Source organism: Pseudonaja textilis, chromosome 2 (genome assembly GCF_049901715.1).
Source record: "Pseudonaja textilis isolate UNSWEBS1 chromosome 2, rPseTex1.2, whole genome shotgun sequence".
Lineage (NCBI taxonomy): Eukaryota > Metazoa > Chordata > Lepidosauria > Squamata > Elapidae > Pseudonaja > Pseudonaja textilis.
The window spans coordinates 22,781,381-22,799,212 of NC_141991.1; the positions used below are offsets into that span (position 1 = coordinate 22,781,381).

The window sequence follows — 17,832 nt, forward strand, 5'->3', positions numbered from 1 at the left end:
GCAAGAAAACGACCAAGCTCATAGGGCACCAAGGACCTCTCATTCTTACTACTTTTAGAGACTTTTCTGCTGCTTCCCTTTCCCCTTACGATCCTGAACCCCCTTTGAAGATACACTTGGAGGATTTCTTTTCTGAGAAGAATCCTGCAAAGTGTGGATTCCAGTTAAAAATCCACTTAGAGACTCTACAGTCAGTGCAGGTTCAAATGGATCCAGGTACAGTATACAGAAAACTCTGGGTGGGTGAGTTTAAATTGTTTGTAGGTGAAAGGAAATATGTCCAGTTTAGGGTTTTAGATTTTGCTGGCTGACTCAGCAAAAAAGCATGGATGATAGACAGTTTCAAGTCTTTGTGAGTATATATAGACAATGTGTTTTCCAATTGTTTTCCAATTATAAGCATTTGTCTGTATATGTTTATGTGTTTAGTAAAAGTAGGTGAAGTCTTAAAGTCTGTAGAGATTCTCAGTCATCCAGGTCATGGTTGTCCCAAAGGTGGGTTTTTTTTTCCCTCAGGAGGCAACTGGACTTTTCTTTTGAAGACATGTCACTTCTCATCCAAGAAGCTTCTTCTGCTCTGACAGGTTGCATCCTATAGGGCAGAGGTCTTCAAACTTGACAGCTTTAAGATTTGTGGACTTCAACTCTCAGAATTCCTCCTCCAATCATGTTAGCTCAGGAAATCTGGGAGTTGAAGTCCACAAGTCTTAAACTTGCCATATTTGAAGACCCTTGTTTTAGAGGGTCGTTGAAGCACTTGGAGGTTTTATCTGTGTCCTCAGGTTCCTACAGCTGCCTGCAGGGAATATAAATCCTTCCATTCCCCACCATCCAGTCGGAGCTGAAGAAGAAAGAATAAGAAAGTCTAGTTGCCTCCTGAGGGGGAAAAAAGTACCTTTGAGACATAGGTGAACTCTTGCTAAGGAAAATGGGTGATGACCTCTTCCTTGAAGAGGGAGCTCAGGTGATCCTGAATTATAGAGAAACTTCCAAATGCTTGATCCTGTAGGTCCTCTTCCACAGAAAAGGCATTCATGTGCAGCGAAAAATACATGTGCAGATTGCATCTTCTTTTCAAATGATGGTGCTGAAATCTTTCACTTTTTTAAAAAAAATTCACCATTCTGCAGGATTAATTGGTTTGATTTGCACAAGAAACCGAAGCAGGCTGTTAAGGCCTTAGCAACGACATGTGTACAACATGCTAAGCTTCATTAGTTTTAATATTGGGTGTATGCTGCTTCTTCCATTATTGAGTACACTGTGCAAACCCAATCCATCTTGTGGCTTCATGTATCCTAGGAACCCAGAAAATGAATCGATACCACAGCCAGGAATAAAATCTTGCCTGAACCTGGCCTTCTTGTGATGTTTTGAGATGATATTTTCAGGGCAGGTTTGTGGGATTAGTGTGTTGTTGAAAAAATAAATGTTGCTACCTTTATGGTAGTTGATAGTCTCTCTCTCTCTCTCTCCACACAGGTAAGGTCTGTAACGATCAGCTCAGTCCAAGGACTATGCCCACGTGCTTCTGCCTCTTTCAACCATGGAGAGTCCCATGTTTGACACCATCCTGACAACAGACGGGGTAACCCCCGACCCCAGTTGGTCCCTGCCCTACCCACTGGGCTTCCAGGTGTCCCTGACAGGCTTCCTAATGTTGGAAATTGTTCTAGGGGTCAGCAGCAACCTCACAGTATTGGTTCTCTACTGCCTGCAAGCTGGCCTGGTTGACTCGGTCAGCAACATGGTGACCATGAACTTGCATGTACTAGATGTGCTCATCTGTGTGGTGTGTGCACCTCTCACCATGGTGGTCATATTGGTGCCCCCCGATCGTGCTGCCACCCTCTTCTGCTGCTTCCACGAGGCCTGCATCACCTTCAGCAGCGTCGCAACAGCCACCAACGTCTTGGTGATCAGCTTGGACCGTTACGACATTTCAGTTCGCCCCGCACAGCGTGTGCTCACTCCAGCCCGTGCAATTCTACTCCTGGCTGGAGTCTGGGTGCTATCCCTGACTGTATTTTTTATACCCTTCCTCGAGGGAGAGTTTGGACACGCCAGCGTGTGGCAAAACCGTACTGTGCTGTGTGTGGGCCCGGAAGAGTTCCACGCTGAGCTCGGCACCTCCTACCATCTTGCGATCCAGATCCCCACTTTCTTTGCAGCCGTGGCGGTCATGCTGGTGACCTATGCTAAGATCCTGCAAGCTCTCAATATCAGCATTGGCAGCACCTTTAAGCGCAGCCAGCGTCGCAAGACGAAAAAGAGGAAGCGGCGGAAAGCAGTAGAGCTGAGTAGCAGCAGCAGCATGATCAGTGCAGGAGAAGCCAAGAGGCTGTCCCAGCCAATGCCCACACTCCAAGCTCCACCCCCGATGGGTGTACAGGCTTCTGTCTCTGTGATCATCGCACTGCGTCGGGCGGTGAAGCGCCACCGTGACCGGAGGGAGCGCCAGAGGCGTGTTTTCCGCATGTCCCTGCTCATAATCTCAACGTTCCTGTTGTGCTGGGCACCTCTGTCCATTGTCAACCTGCTCATTCTCTGCCTCGGGCCTAGCCCCTTGCTGGGCAAGCTACGCATCTGCTTCCTGGCCATGGCCTACGGTACAACCATCTTCCACCCACTCCTTTATGCCTTTACCCGCCAGAAACTGCGCAACGTACTCCGCAGCAAGCTGAAAAAACGAGTGGTGTCAGCGCTGCAAGTCGATCCTGCACCTGGGGGCACCATCATCCACAATTCCTGGGTGGAGCCACCACGGAAAGGGTGCAAGGGGCGGCCACGAGGTAGTGATGGGGCTGAGCACTGCCTGACGGAGGCCACAAAAGAGTAAGGGGTAAGGCAGGGTGTATTTCAGACTAGGTGCCAAGAAAGCTGGGATGGGTTGTAGCAATCCACTGCATAGCTAATCTGGTGAGTGCCAAACATTGAAACCAATGAAAAATGAGAGGCAGATATAGGACCCTTACTAAAATCGCCAGAAACTACAGCTTGGTGCTAACCCTCTGACCAAAGGTGCAAAGTGGAGGTGAGCAATATTGCAGTGAGCAGAGAGAGGCAACCATTAACACCTTGTAGAAATAACCATTTCCATCTAGGGTCTGATATTGACTCCTCACAAAGCCTCCACTTAGCCAATGGCAAAACCTCCTACCTATCTGAGGTAAAATATGAAGGCTTCAGCCTTCTCTTGACATTGGCCTGTGGCTGCACTAAGACCACTAGAATTACAACAACTATTTAATTACTTAGATAATGCCTAAGAGTTGTAACAAGCAGATGAGTATTACAAGTGTCGGGGAAAGGCATTAAGTTTAGTCAAAGCTAAGTGAGTCAGCAAAAGACCATTGCAATGCTGGAGTAAGTCCAGAATGGCTAAAATAAGCTCTCCATCTTAGAGACAGTCAAGAAACTGTTATAAAGGCAGGTTTGGAAAGGCTGGGATAGCCTAATTTTTTTAGAGATCTCTGCCTTACAGGTAATCCCTAACTTACAACCAGTCATTTAGCAACTGGTTACAATTACAGCAGATTCCCCTAAAAGGTACCTATGACCCAATTTCCAAGTTCTGCTGTCCTCTGGTCACATGACTGCATCTGGTCTGCATTTATGGCTGTTTGCGGTGCCTGTCATGTGACCATAATTTATGACGTTTTTGTCAAAAACCCACATTTACTTCAAGTTTCCAACAAAAAGCATCCCCTAGTGAATAATGGGTTCACTTAATGACTGCCTTGTTCACTTAATGACTGTCACACACAAAAAAGGTCATAACATTGGATCCAGTCCAATGATTTTGCAATATTTAGATTTCAGCTGAATAAGAAGAGAATTGGAGTACCAACAGAACTTCCTCAGAGGAAAAAAGGTAGCTTTCTCCAAAGGAGGCCCATCCTTCATTGCCACTTTCGTGTGGGCTTCCTCAAACACTCAGTAGACTTAGACTACAGCCATAAGGAGTAAATCTCGCCCAGAACCTAGAGTCTTTCTTTTGGGGAGACATAGGAGCTCTTGCCTCACAGTCAGCAAGGTGTGATTCAATCCTAGGTAGAGGCTAATATTTGGAATAGACTCTCCTGATGGAGCAGGGGGTTGGACTAGATGACCTCCAAGGTCCCTTCCAACTCTATTATTCTATGTCTGTGACTACCTAGGATGGGCATTGACAGACTTTTTTTTTTCTTCCAAAATCTCAGCCTTGCCAGGGAGCCCAAGTGATAGGTACCCTCACAGCTACTTCATCTACATGAAGATAGCCTACTGGGATAGAAGTAGGAAAATAAAAGAATGGTCTGAACAAGTAACCGGAAATGCTCCATAGTAAGTAATAATAACTTGACAATTCTGTTCTTCCAAAGTCATCCTTCAGAAGAGCTTCTAGAACCTCTTTTAAGAACCAGTGATGGTAGGAACAAGAGTTTCCTGTCATGATGGGTCAGTGGGTGCTTAGGACAGTTCTCTTGGTTTGAGCTTAATATTCTCTAGATGAGTCTTCCTTTCCTTTGGCGTCCTTCAGGTAGAAATATTCAGAGCTGTCGTTCTACTATGTCTGAAAAGCACTGCAGACTTTTGCAATCATCCACAGGAACATACATATTCACTAGTAGAAGTCCATCTCCTTACAAATGTCTCCCAGCAGACACACCGGATTTATGCATCTGACAAAGATGATGTCAGAAATAATTATTTATTGAAAATGTTTATAAGCCGCTTTTCAGGGCAAAGCTTCACAATGTGGCATAAACAATGGAAAGTTGGATGGTTCTCTGTCAAGTGTTTTTCAAGCATGGCTTGCTGCAGGATTCTGGGAATGGAAGTCCACACATCTTAAAGCTGCCAAGTTTGAAAAACACTGTTCTATGTGATACTTCAGAGAAGTCTAAAGGAAATTGTTGTGAACGACAGAAACTGCTTCCGGGGTTGTAAACAGGTTGCTGAGTAGGCTAACAGAAACCAGGTAGAAGGAACTCTGTTAATTGGATGTGCGGAGAAGGCCCTACCTCACACAATTCAGTGAATTATCATTAAGCGTAGTAACGAACTGATAGTCAGTTGCTCTAGTCCCAACGTGGCAGCCACCTTATTGCTAACAGAGATTTCCAAATTTATCTTCACAAGCGGCCCCACATAAAGCAAATTGCAATATTCCATTTTGGAGACAACTACTTATGATGTCCTACCTTCCAATGCATCTGTATTTCTGCTATCAAGAGTTTGAAGATGATGCAGTGCTTGTCTCTCTCTCTCTGTGTGTGTGTGTGTGTCTATAATTGTCATATTCTGGAAACTGAAAAGTCACATGACTGCAGTTGATAAATTAAATCTTTGAAATTTGTCCAAACCAAAGGGACTTCTGTAGAAAGAACCAGATGCTGCCTTGTGAATTAGTTGCTGCCACTTTGGATAAAGTTGAAATGTATCGATTTATCCTGATAGGACATAATCAGTTTGGTGATCATGGATTGTTTTAACAATCGCTCAGAGAGAGTTGCACAAGAAGAAAACAGCAGAAACAATTATCAAGCCCTCTCACCCCTCTACTTTTCTGCTATGTTCCACTGATAGATGAAATCCTCTCTGAGCTCCCTTTGTGTATAAGCAGGCCAAGCATGGTGGATGACCCCATTTATTCCTTTCCACCAGAGAAAAATAAATCCTTGAATCTTTCAAAGGTGATGCAAAGCTTTTCAAAGTCTGAAGATTTAACTTGATGCCTTTTCATTTTGTAGGCTTCTATTTTCCTCCCCTCTCTTAAATCTTCACTGAAAATATCATCTTTGTGAAACATTCTAAAATACAGATATTTTTTTTTGTTTTTACAGTGTATATAGTAATTTTATTAAAGATTACAATTTGCAATAAAAACTAATACAAGCTCAAAATATCAAAGAATAAAAAGAAACAATAGAAGGTGCAGAAGAGGGAGGAGAAAAAAATCAGAAAAGAAAAATAGGAATGTAGTAAAGAAAGTAATATTTGAAGAAGGGTTTCCTGCCTAAGCAGCGGGTCGGGCTAGAAGACCTCCAAGGTCCCTTCCAACTCTATTATTATTCTAATCTAAGTGACTTTCCCCTTCGTGAAAATATACAATTTTAGTAAATTATCACCTTTTAAATGGCAACAAATGATCTCTTCCTCCCATATCCCATCGCTTATTTATAGACAAATACAATCCTCACCTTTTCGGTGCTGATATCATCAAAAATTCATTAAGGGGTTACCAGAGATAACGTATCTATTTTAACTTTTGCTTAAATAAACCCATTTTATATTTCTCCCTTTTAGTTCTAACAATCTCGGTCTTCAGTCCTTCAAATTAATGCCCTAGAAATAGCTTGTGAGACATTTCACATCTCCTCAGGTGGGCTTTTTCTCCTTAACCACCTGGTTTTTAGTCTGTGCAGATTATTAGTCCATGTTGCTTTGGATTGCTCATTATGAAGTTTCAAATAGGTTTGCAAAAGTTTCTTGTTTAAAGAAAGAAAGTGGGAACAGGGGTGGTAATTTGGAGATGTGCACTTTCTGCACCTGAGTGACCTTATATTCCATTCCTCTGAGGCATTTGACTGGCACATGGATTCAGCCTCTACAAAGACAGATGTCAGGTGGTTATTCAGTCCTCTTAAGGCCAAGATGGGTCCCCAGAGCCCCCAGATACACACACCATCTCTAAAGCTTTGGGGGAAGACCTCAGAGACCTTCCAAAAGGGAGGTGTGTGTGAGCAAATCCTTGAGTGAGTTTTGACTCCTGGCAACTGCTTGGACAAATGCATGCAGTTTTATTAGCAATATTCTTGGAAATATTTGTCCTTGCCTTCTTCGTAGAGCTAAGAGCAAGTGACTGGCCCAAGGTCACCCAGCTGGCTTTGCCTCTAATTCCTGGTCTCCTGGTTTCTATCTTGACGCCTTCACCACTTTGACAACCAGTTCTGAGCACAACTGCAGCAGAAATAACGACTCTTGCAGTTCTGGGAGCCGTCTGAGCCAGAGTCCAATTCCCGTGCTCAATTCGTCCCTGGAAGCGCAGAGATGGGGGTTGGGAAGGAGAAGGAAATCATAAGTAGAGCCCTGCTGAGATCAGACCAAAGTCTGGGGCTGCTGCATTCTGTTTCTCACCGTGGCCAGCAAGTCTTTGTGAAGCCCAAAGGGCAACAATAACTGTTCTACGTTTAGCAACAGGTATCCAGAGGTGTCTTGCTGTCCCTTTGATAAACAGTCATTAGAGCTCATAGGCACCAACAGCAGAATTACATCTCCTAAAGCCCTTTACATTAGCCATCTCTACAGCAGGAGGCAACAAATCTCACACTTTCATTAGCTTAGGTGTAATTAAAACTATTTTTTTCCAATAGCTGGAATCATACACCATTCATCTTTGTGGGGTAAAGTGGTATTACGACAATAACAATTACCCTATTATTCACCTTCTCCGTACTATACGTTCCCTCCCTTCTTATTCGCCTTTTATAAGATTAGCTAGAGCAAAAGTCCCCAGGCTGCAGCCCACTATTGGACCGTGAACCGTTCAGAACCGGGCCGCAGAAGCGGTGGGCGAGCGTGCCCACCCCTACTTGTGTGAGCAGCGGGGGAGTGCGTGCCCATACTCAGGTATTCATCATTTAGGGAAGGCAGAGACAACAGGCCAAAAGATTCCCAGGGCTTGGCAAGGGAGAAAGTAGAACTTCATTTGACTAGGAAATGGGTAAAGAGACAAGAACTGGTGGAACATGAAGAGGGGACGCCATTTTGCTCAGGTGAGCTGGTAGCCCTTGATTTACAATCAGTTGATCATTAAATGTTAAAAATTATGATGGACCCCCCAAAAGGGTACTTATGAGCCAGATACGAAGTGCCAATGGCTGATCGCATTTTTGATGCTCGGCAACCAGATAGCATTTATTGCCATTTGCAGCATTGTCAATATTTTATGATAACTTTTGCTGGAAATGGGCATTTTCTTCCAGTTTCCAACAAAAAAAAACTTCCATTGTGGACAATGTATTTCACAACCCTGTTTGTTTAGTGACCCTTGCAAATAAATAAATAAAATCGGTTACATCCCATGATGACCTACTCAATGACCAGCATATCTTGTTATAAGTGTAATTCCAGGTTCAGTCATACGTTGAGGACTACCTGTATGGAGTCATGGAAGATGGTTGAGATGAACTGCCTTCCAGGGTTTCTGTGGTCATTGGGAAGAGAGTTATGTGTAACTCTCTTGGTTACGTAGGCCGACTCCCTCCTTTCACAGCATTGGCAGCATGTGGGATGGACATGTAGAATATGCCTTTTGGATGGAAGCAACAATGACATTCCCAGAGGGGTGATTTCGGAAACAGAATTCATCACAAGGCCCTGCTTTGAATAAGATGCGCAAAGGCTAATGGCTGACGGTCACCTACAAGGGTCTTGCTCTGCATTTCCTTCTTCTGATTTTCTCTTTTCTCTTCCATCCGGCTCGGTCTGGACAATTCTTCCAGCAGAGGATGCTTTAAACAGAAGACGATTCCCTGCAAACTGGGACATGTGGGCACTTTTCCCCCTGGACAGGTCTAAGCAGTGCTTTTTTTTCCCCCTTCCTGTAAATACCTCCTTTCACTCTTCCCACTCAGACATCCAAAACTTTAATCAATGAGATAAATAAACATTTTAAAATAGCAATGTTCTATGGCTGTGGTGTCAATTTAGTGAGGCGCTAAGCAGGTGGGAGGTGGGGTGTGTGTGTCTGGCTGTGGCGTGTAGCAAGTCAGAAATGCCATAAGGTTCTTGCCAATGAAAGGGCAAGATGACAACAGCAAAAGCTACTTCCTTCCATTATTGATGAGTCTACAATTACCTCTGTTTCAGTAGGAGAACTGAAGGCAGAGGGACAGCTTGTTAAAATTAGGGCAATGTCTTAGGCTAAATGAAGCATTGGCGCCCTCTAGTGAGCCCTGGAAGAAACGACCCTCAAACACATCCCATGACTGGAAGCTAATTTTCAGCAGAGCGCATAAGACGGATCAGTTTTGCATTTAAGGAATTACAGAATAACAAGAGTTGGAAGGGACCTTGGAGGTCTTCTAGTCCAACCCCTCCTGCTCAAGCAGGAGATCCTATACAGTTCTGGACAAATGGCTGTCCAAACCTTTTTAAAAAGAATAATAATAATTATTATTATGTGACTTTTAGGTTTTCCCTGCAGTCAAACTAGCACAGACTGGGGATCTTACAAACTAACACATTTATTAAAATTTATTTCATTAAAGGGAAATTCTGGGTTGTTTTTTTTTACAGCTGTATGTTTGATTTCAAACATGGATGACTTTTGCTTTGTCTGCCAGATTTGTGCAAAAAAGAAATGTGGCTTTCTAAATCAAAAGAAATTGGCAGCGTCCCTCCATAAACAGTTCAGAGTTCCATACAGAACTTGTGAGCTATTCCAGTCAAATCAATTGAACAGGGTACAGCTTTTCCAATCCATAACCTGGGTTCAAAGCAGATAAGATAAGCATCCTCAGTAAAAAAAAATTAAAAACCATAAATCACAAAATAACCATAAATAAAGCTGGATTCTAAGCACTGAACCCTCCCTTCCAAAACCTCAAGCTTCACTGTGCAGAGGAATTGTTATAAGCTACCATATTTTTGGCTTTGAGCTCCGCAAATGGACACAGAATGCTGATTGGCCCATTGAACAACCGATGATACTTATTCAAGATGCCATATGGAACCATTGCTATTTCTTTTTCACCTTCTAAGTATAGGCAGTTTGCTAGGAAACCATGACTGAGGCTGCCCACATTGTGCTATGTCAGTGTCATTTCCCAGATCTGTTGAGTGGCAGCCTTATACAGATAATCCTCGGCTTACAAGAGTTCATTTAGTGATTGTTCAAAGTTACAACATCACTGAAAAAAGTGACTTATGACCATTTTTCACATTTACAACCATTGTAGTATCACCATAGCCATGACATCAAAATTAAGATGGTTGGCAACTACTCAATATGGTTGTCATATCCTGGGGGGTCACGTGGTCCCCTATTGCAAAACCTGACAAGCAAAGTCAATGGGGAAACTAGGTTCACTTAGCAACCGTGTTACTAATTTAACAAGTGCAGTGATTCTGTACTTGGGGCACAAGAGAGATCATAAAATGGAGCAAAACTCACCTACCAAATTTTGGGCTCAATTGCGGTCGTAAGTTGAGGACTACCTGTATTCTCATTTTATTAATTTATTTATTCAATTTATATGGCTGTTGATGTCATCAAAGCAACTTAACTCTGACTTGAACTCAGATTTCATTGAATGGACCGTTGTCTGGGCTGCGGCTCTTCCTGTCTCTCAAGGTTATTGTCACAGCCTGTTACATCAACACATAAACATACTAAACCTTTAAAACAAAAATAACAATGATCAGCAGCACAATCCATCCTTATATTTCAGTTCATTAGTTCATTTAATTCAGCTATCTGTTCCATCTTTATTACTTTATTACTTACTAACTGAAGGCAGCGAACATACCCAATACTCCTTCCTCCTTCTATTTTGCCCACAACAACAACCCTATGAAGTGATTGACCCAAAGTCACCCAGTTGCTCAGTCTCAATGACCCATTCTTCCAATTTCTAGCCCGGTGCTAGAAGAGGTGTGGGCAATTAGGACAACTTTGTGACCTGTGGACTTCAACACCCAGAATTCTTGGCCATAGTTGTCCACTCCCACACTAAATCAAACTAGCTCAACTTCAACTCAACACAATTATTGTAAAAGCTCTTCACTATTATTGGGCCACCAAACATGGCGGCAGAGCAATATTCTTCAGGACCTTCATAATAACCAGATTGGAGCCAATCTACATTCCAGTGAGATGATATTCCTTGGGTAGGCACCACTGCTGCAGAATCTCTTTTCCCAGGTCCTGCCAAATGAAACCCCTAGATGGGATCTGTGACATGCTTCTCCTACCAGTTGTAGTGTATCTTCCTCTTCAATCCAACAGTGTCAGTTCACAGCTTCAAGGTACGTGAAAATTTCTAACACTTTCCCACCCATTCTCTTGGGCGGCCTATTGTGAATGTGACTGGATGTTTTTTGGAGAATGTTGGGCACATACTTTCCTAATCATTAGTCAATCTTTATCCAGTCTTTTTTTCCTGGGATTTACCTTCTCCAATCAGTGGTTTGTTTCTCAATGTCCTTTCCTATTAATCACACACACGCACGCACACACACACACATTCTGACAATCAACTTCTCAATGGGCTTCCAATCAGATACAAGAGAAGCAAGCAGACCACCAATATTTTATTCTGGAAAGAACAGAAGCTATATTTGTGCAACTCTTCATTCCCATAATTCTAAAATGGTATCCATAGGCAGCCTTTTCAGATGCAATAGCCTTGATTGTTTTTCTTCATTGAGAGAATCCTGACAATAATGAAGGACATTCAACTTGGGCACTTTTTATTTCCCAGTTCTGCTGCATTTGTCACTTTCATTCATCCCTCTCCCCCATTGAAACCAGACCTTTCCTAGCAACTGGGCTTTGGGTTCTCTGACAGGAACCAAAACACAATTTACATAATTTTGCAAAGTCTTCTCCTATCTCTTCAACCCTGACTCTACTCTCATGTCTCCTGCTATGTCTTAATTATGGCATCGGAATTAGCACTTAGCATTTAGACTTACATACCGCTTTATAGTGCTTTACAGCCCTCTCTAAGTGGTTTACAGAGTCAATATTTTTCCTACCAACAATTTGGGTCCTCATTTTACCCACCTCGGAAGGTTGGAAGGCCTTGAGCCTGGTGAGATTCGATCTGCCAAATTGCAGGCAGCCGGCAGTCAGCAGAAGTAGCTTGCAGTACTGCATTCTAACCACTGTGCCACTGAGGCTAAATTAAAACTTGTTTGGCAACATTCAATATTTTAAACAACTGAAAATAGCCATATGTTTACATTGGGGAATAATCTTCCCTTATATTTCGCTTTGCATCATTTTGAACTTTGGAGATTCCACAAAGTGTGGAGGAGGTGAGCTACAAAGTCCTAAATTACATTTTGATTCCTTTCTGTCCATCTTCTGTTTAATTTCCCAAAGACAAGGACGGGGACCATCCAAGACAGGGAAAGCAAATTCAATCTTGACTCCTGCAACCAATAGATATCCCCAAGTTCACCAACCAAGACCAGGTTCCCTATCCCTTCTTTCCAGATACATTTCTAACCAGGACTTTAGGGCTGGGAAAAGTGATGGATATCTCATGAGATTAACACCAAAGTTTGCATTCCAAGTGTCTTTTGGAAGAATTAGCAGGGTTAAAATGGACCAACTTTGGCTCAGTATTTTTAAGGGAAGTGACTAATTCACATTTTCTGAGTGATTCCCTCCATTATCAGAAGGTAGATGCCCTTGTTGTGGGCACAGGAATGATCTTGACCACATTTCAAACTGGGATGCAAATAGCTTTTACCTGGAAAATGGGAGCATGGCTGTACTTCTCCTTTGGATTAACATTCCCCCATAGATCAAAAGTGGTATTCAGCAGGTTCTGACCAGTTCTGGCGAACCGGTAGCAAAAATTTTGAGTAGTTCGGAGAACCGGCAACTACCACCTCTGACTGGCCCCACCCCCATCTATTGTCTGCCCCTCGAGTCCCAGCTGATCGGCTGGGTCTTGTTGCCCTGCACAGGAGAACAGAGCTGGAAAGCAGGCTAGTGGAGTTGGGAGGGAATGGGATTTTGCAGTGTCCTTCCCCCAGGAATGGGGTAGGTATTGAGATTTTGCAGTATCCTTCCCTGCCATGGCCACCAAGCTATGGCCACAGAACCAGTAGTAATTTTTTTTGAATCTCACCACTGCCATAGATCTAGTTGTCCCCCGCTCCACTTTGACCTTACAAATAGTCTTTGATTGATGACCAGAATTGGAACCAGAATTTTAATTGCTAAGTGAGGTGGTTGCTAAGTGAGTCATGTCTGAATTTACTATCTTTTTGCCATGGTTGTTAAGCAAATCACTGCACTTCTTTTTTTTAATAAAGTTTTATTTGGGTTTTCACACATACAAAATATAGGTAAAACATCTTTTTTGAAAATAGCATGGTCCCGGATTGAACTTCTTTATACAGACACAAAACTCAATTTCATGCTCCTTTTTGTGTTCTATTCCATATCTTATACTATTCTACATTTTCTATATAGTTTTCCCCCTCTTTTAAATTTCTCAAATTTATTTTGATTATCTCATCTCAATTCAAATCATTATATTTATAGTTTTGTCTGTTCTGTTTCAATTTCATATTATCTTTTCTTATTAAACAATTTTTTTCCTGTAGTTACTAATTGGAGTATGACACCTTTATATCTTTTAATTGCATCCATTCAACTCTTATTTAAACTTCAATATATATACCTTCAATATAATACATAATACATAACTTCCAATCGAATTCTGCTTGGTACATTCTTATAATACACACTATATTCTTAAAAAAAAAAGATTATAAATATATCTAATTATAAACCTTCATTCCATTCCAATTCAGTTCTATCATTAATAATAATTAAAATCTTAACATCTTTAACACTTCTTTTCAATTAAATATCATACTTCCTTAAAAACATATATAATCTCCATAATTAATTTTTCCCTTATTTCTTTTCACATGTTTTATAAATCATTAAATATTCATTTTGTTACCTTTATTTATTGACAAGCATTCCACTGAATTATGATAGCTATTTTATCAGACATTTTAGTCATTGTTTCATATTTTCTAAAATTATTTCTGTTTCTAATATAACAATACTATCTTATGTACCTTTGCAGAATCCCTTTTTCCATTAAATTTTCACCCATTATCTCTAAGTAGGCCGTTTCTCTATATTTTGTTTCTGTCCTTTATAACTTCTTTTCCTTTCTTTCTTCCCTCTCATCTTCTCCCTCCCCTTGTCTCTCTACTTCTAATTCTCTCTTCTGCATTTCCCTCTTCTGTTGCTTTCTGATTTTATACTTATTTTTCACTCTATTTTTTTTTGGAGTTGTTTTTCCCAATCTTAAACTTCCCATTCTCTTGGCGGGTTCAAGGTTGACTCAGCCTTCCATCCTTCTGAGGTCAGTAAAATTAGGACCCAGATTATTGGGGACATTATTATTGGCTGGTTAGAGAGGGCTGTAAAAGCATTGTGAAGCAGTATATAAGTCTAAGTGCTGTTGTTATTGCTATTATTGAAAAATATTGGATGGATAGATTAAGTGCCATCAAATCATTTTCAATTCCTAGTGACCATGTACAAATAGTCCTTGCTTAAGTCTAATTGCCACTGCTATTTTTTGGTTGTGCTGCTTCTGATATCATTTTTTTTTAAAGTGAAATGCCAAGACAACCTACCTGGAGGTTGATGCAGAAAAAGTACACAATAAAATAATGTCTAAATGTAGGTGTTTGTTTTAATCCCAGTGTTGGGAACCAATACAGGCAGTTGTTAAGAGTCAACACTGACTCAAAGTCGAAGGAAAGAAGGAAGGAAGGAAGGAAGGAAGGAAGGAAGGAAGGAAGGAAGGAAGGAAGGAAGGAAGGAAGGAAGGAAGGAAGGAAGGAAGGAAGGAAACCATGAGAGCTCCTTGGTAAATAGAATTTTTGTGTATTTGCTTAGGCCCTTTTCTCATTTGTTGTTTACAATGTTGCCAGAATGTGTTGGCAAGGCCAATGTTCTCCCTTAATCACACAGCGGTGGCCATAACTCATTCCTAGCTCATATTGATTTTTGATAAACAGTCAGTTTCCCCTGCTTAATCCGACACCGAGCCCTGATATATGTAGCCTTCTCCCACAGTACAGCTTTCAGGAACAAGTAGTCTATAATACCCGACCAGCTTTGATAAACAATCAAGAGATTCCCAAGGAAGATGTCTGAACCCCAGGCAGGAGAAGTTACACCTTTGGATACTCCTCAACTCATCAGCATGTCCTCTGCCCACCACTTGAATTAACTACATCTTTAATTAACCAGCTAGGATAGCAAGGAGAATCAAGAGAGTGTAACAATAGAGCCCCTCTCCATAAGGGAGATTAGGATGTTTGATGGAGAATGCATCTTCCTGTTTCATCGTCTAATGGAAAGAAGGGCTGGCGGGGTGACATGATAGCAACGTTCCAATATTTGAGGGGCTGCCACAAAGAAGCAGGGGTCAAGCTATTCTCCAAAGCACCTGAGGGCAAGATAAGAAGCAGCATTGGATGGAAACTAATCAAGGGGAGAAGCAAGCTAGAACTAAGGACAAATGTCCTGTCAGTCAGAACAATTAATCAGTGGAACAGCTCTCCTTCAGAAGTTGTGGGTGATGCATCAGTGGAGGCTTTTAAGAAGAGATTGAACAACCGTTTGTCTGAAATGATATGGGTCTCCTGCTTGAGCGGGGTGGGGCGGGGCGGTTGGACTAGAAGACCTCTAAGATCCCTTCCAACTCTGTTATTCTGTGGGAGGTAAAGTCAACAAGAGGGGACATATTTCAATCCAATGGAGTGGTCGTGGGGAGCTTGTATTAGCATCACTGATCCTTGTAGTGTATTTAAATTGCATTTTTTTTTTAAATCCACAATGGTATCCTAAAACAAGAAGTTTATCTCCTGAACCTGTTTCTTGCACAAAAAAAGTCATATCTACACACAACTAGTTGGCAATTAACACACCCACACTACAATTAGCGTATGTTGTTTGTTCAAGTCAGTGAGTTCTGAACCACTTTAAGACAAATTCTTTGATAAACATTTATCGGTGTATTTTTCTCTTCATCTGTTTTGTGAGAGGATTTTTTTTTAATGCTGTAAACCTTATTTATCTAATTGAAATATTATTGATTATAAGCACAGTGTTTGCCCTTTTGATATATAGGAGCAATTTTAATGCTGTGTAAGAGTAATTGCAATTCTGTCGGGCTTACAAGATCATTAAGAGCTCAGACGACACGCAACACACTGCGTATCTATAAGCATTACATTATGAAATTAGCATTGATTCACGCATATTATGGATTCCACTTCTTAACTCCTAGAATATCAAAAAGCCAAGGCTAGGCATTTTTCAGGCCATTAATTTAAGTATTGAAGTACTTGAGCAAATGTTTCATTCTCCCTTGGCAGGAACAGCTGAAAACGTTCCATGCTGGCCAACATTTCCAGACTGCTCTGAAATGTTTTAAGTGATCACTTTTTTCCCCTGTCCACTGGAATCATGGTTAAGTGAAAGTCAATAGGATTAGGTGCTCACTGCACTCAGAGATTACAAGACTGAGGAGTGTCAGCTGATATCTCAGTGTGGTCTGGGCAACAGCAAAAGCCACTGCTAGGGCCCAAAGCCTGTGCAAAATTATCACCAAACTCATATGTCTTTCAGTGTGACAGAAATCACTAAAGGTTATAAAAAAATATATGTCATCAAAGAGTACACATTGTGCTTAATTTAATATTAATTTAATTGAAATTAAATCTAACTGGTGTTTTGCCCTACTTACTTTCTTGGAGCTCAGCTCTCAGCTTTCCATAATACTGGAAAAAACAAAGGTGGCTCTCAATTCCCTAAAACTGGCTGGGGAATTCTGGGAGCTAAAGTTCACCTACCTTAAAAATTGCTAAGGTTGAGAAACACTGACTAATAGTTAGGATCTCTCAATAGTGGTAAAAAGTAGCAGGAATAGGCAACAATGAAAAATAGGTGCAGCTGAAAGCTATTAGATGCTGGTTGGCTGGAGGGATGACAGACAGACGGAGCTAGATGATGGATGGATGGATGGAGAGAAAGAGAGAATAAATGACAGGCAGGCAGACAGATGATTAGCCCTTATTTTTGCGGGAAGTAGATAAAAGTGGCCAGAATTGGAACAGAAGGATGCTTATAAGGTCTCGCCTTACTACAGATTATTGATAGCCTAGTGTCGTCCAGTGTCTAATTGTTAGCCAGCCCAGAGCAGAGGTGTTGTTACACTGCAGGAATTTCCCCTTTATCCCTATGTCTGGGTATCTTTGTGATGGCATTTCCCCTGCATGTTCCTCAAAACAAAAGAGAAACAGCATCAGGAAGTCCCTCAGCAGAGGCTGGCCAGTGCTGGCGCCCACAGTTGACCCTTTCTGACCTTTTGGCAGACGCATCCCAAGCAGAGTGGAAATGAAGCCACACAAAGGGCTGAGATGTGCGTAGCAGCTGTGGAGCTAAAAATAATGGCTTAAGATTCCTCCAAACCACTTAGAAGGTTGTATGGGTTCATTGGACCTATAGGTTTGCAAATAGCTTTCCCCCCTCCCCCCCTGTAGACAGATGTTAAACAACATTAGTTGGGCAAGCAGAAACTGGATATGAATCTAAGTCATATTTAAAAGATTTAGGCAATCTCTGGGGCTCCAGGAAGGTTCACCTTGAGAATGGCAAGTTTTCCTGTATAAAATAATTATAAGTCAATTTCACTTTTATATACGTTACATCAGAAGTGTCAAACTCAATTTCATTGAGGGCCGCATCAGGGCTGTGGTTGACCTCGGGGGGGACGGGATGGATGGGCGTGGCCAACTGGGTGGGCGTGGCCAGCTTGATGCCACTCCCCAAACTGCTGGCATGTTTTCTCCGCACACTGGGTAGATTGGGCCACAGGCCTTGAGTTTGACACCCCTGTGCTACATTGACCATGGGAAGGATGGATTTGTCCATTTTCTAGTCTCTGTTTTACATGAATTTCACATTACAATACCCTCTTAGAGCTGGGTGGAAATTCTCTATTTTTATCCATTGCATATCCTATGTGGTATTTTCACTTATGCTGACTACCAGGAGGCACTGCA

At 41.8% G+C, this 17,832-nt stretch overlaps 1 protein-coding gene across 1 annotated transcript in view; it reads left to right on the forward strand.

Annotated features, from left to right (window-relative positions):
- Positions 1-4,857, forward strand: part of LOC113447662 (G protein-coupled receptor 22-like) — a 58,978-nt gene extending 54,121 nt beyond the window's left edge. The window contains exon 2 of the mRNA XM_087923523.1: positions 1,483-4,857. Within this exon, the coding sequence (XP_087779649.1) occupies positions 1,547-2,839 (1,293 nt within the window). The 5' untranslated portion in view covers positions 1,483-1,546 and the 3' untranslated portion in view covers positions 2,840-4,857. The remainder of the gene's footprint in view (positions 1-1,482) is intronic.
- Positions 4,858-17,832: the final 12,975 nt, after the last annotated feature.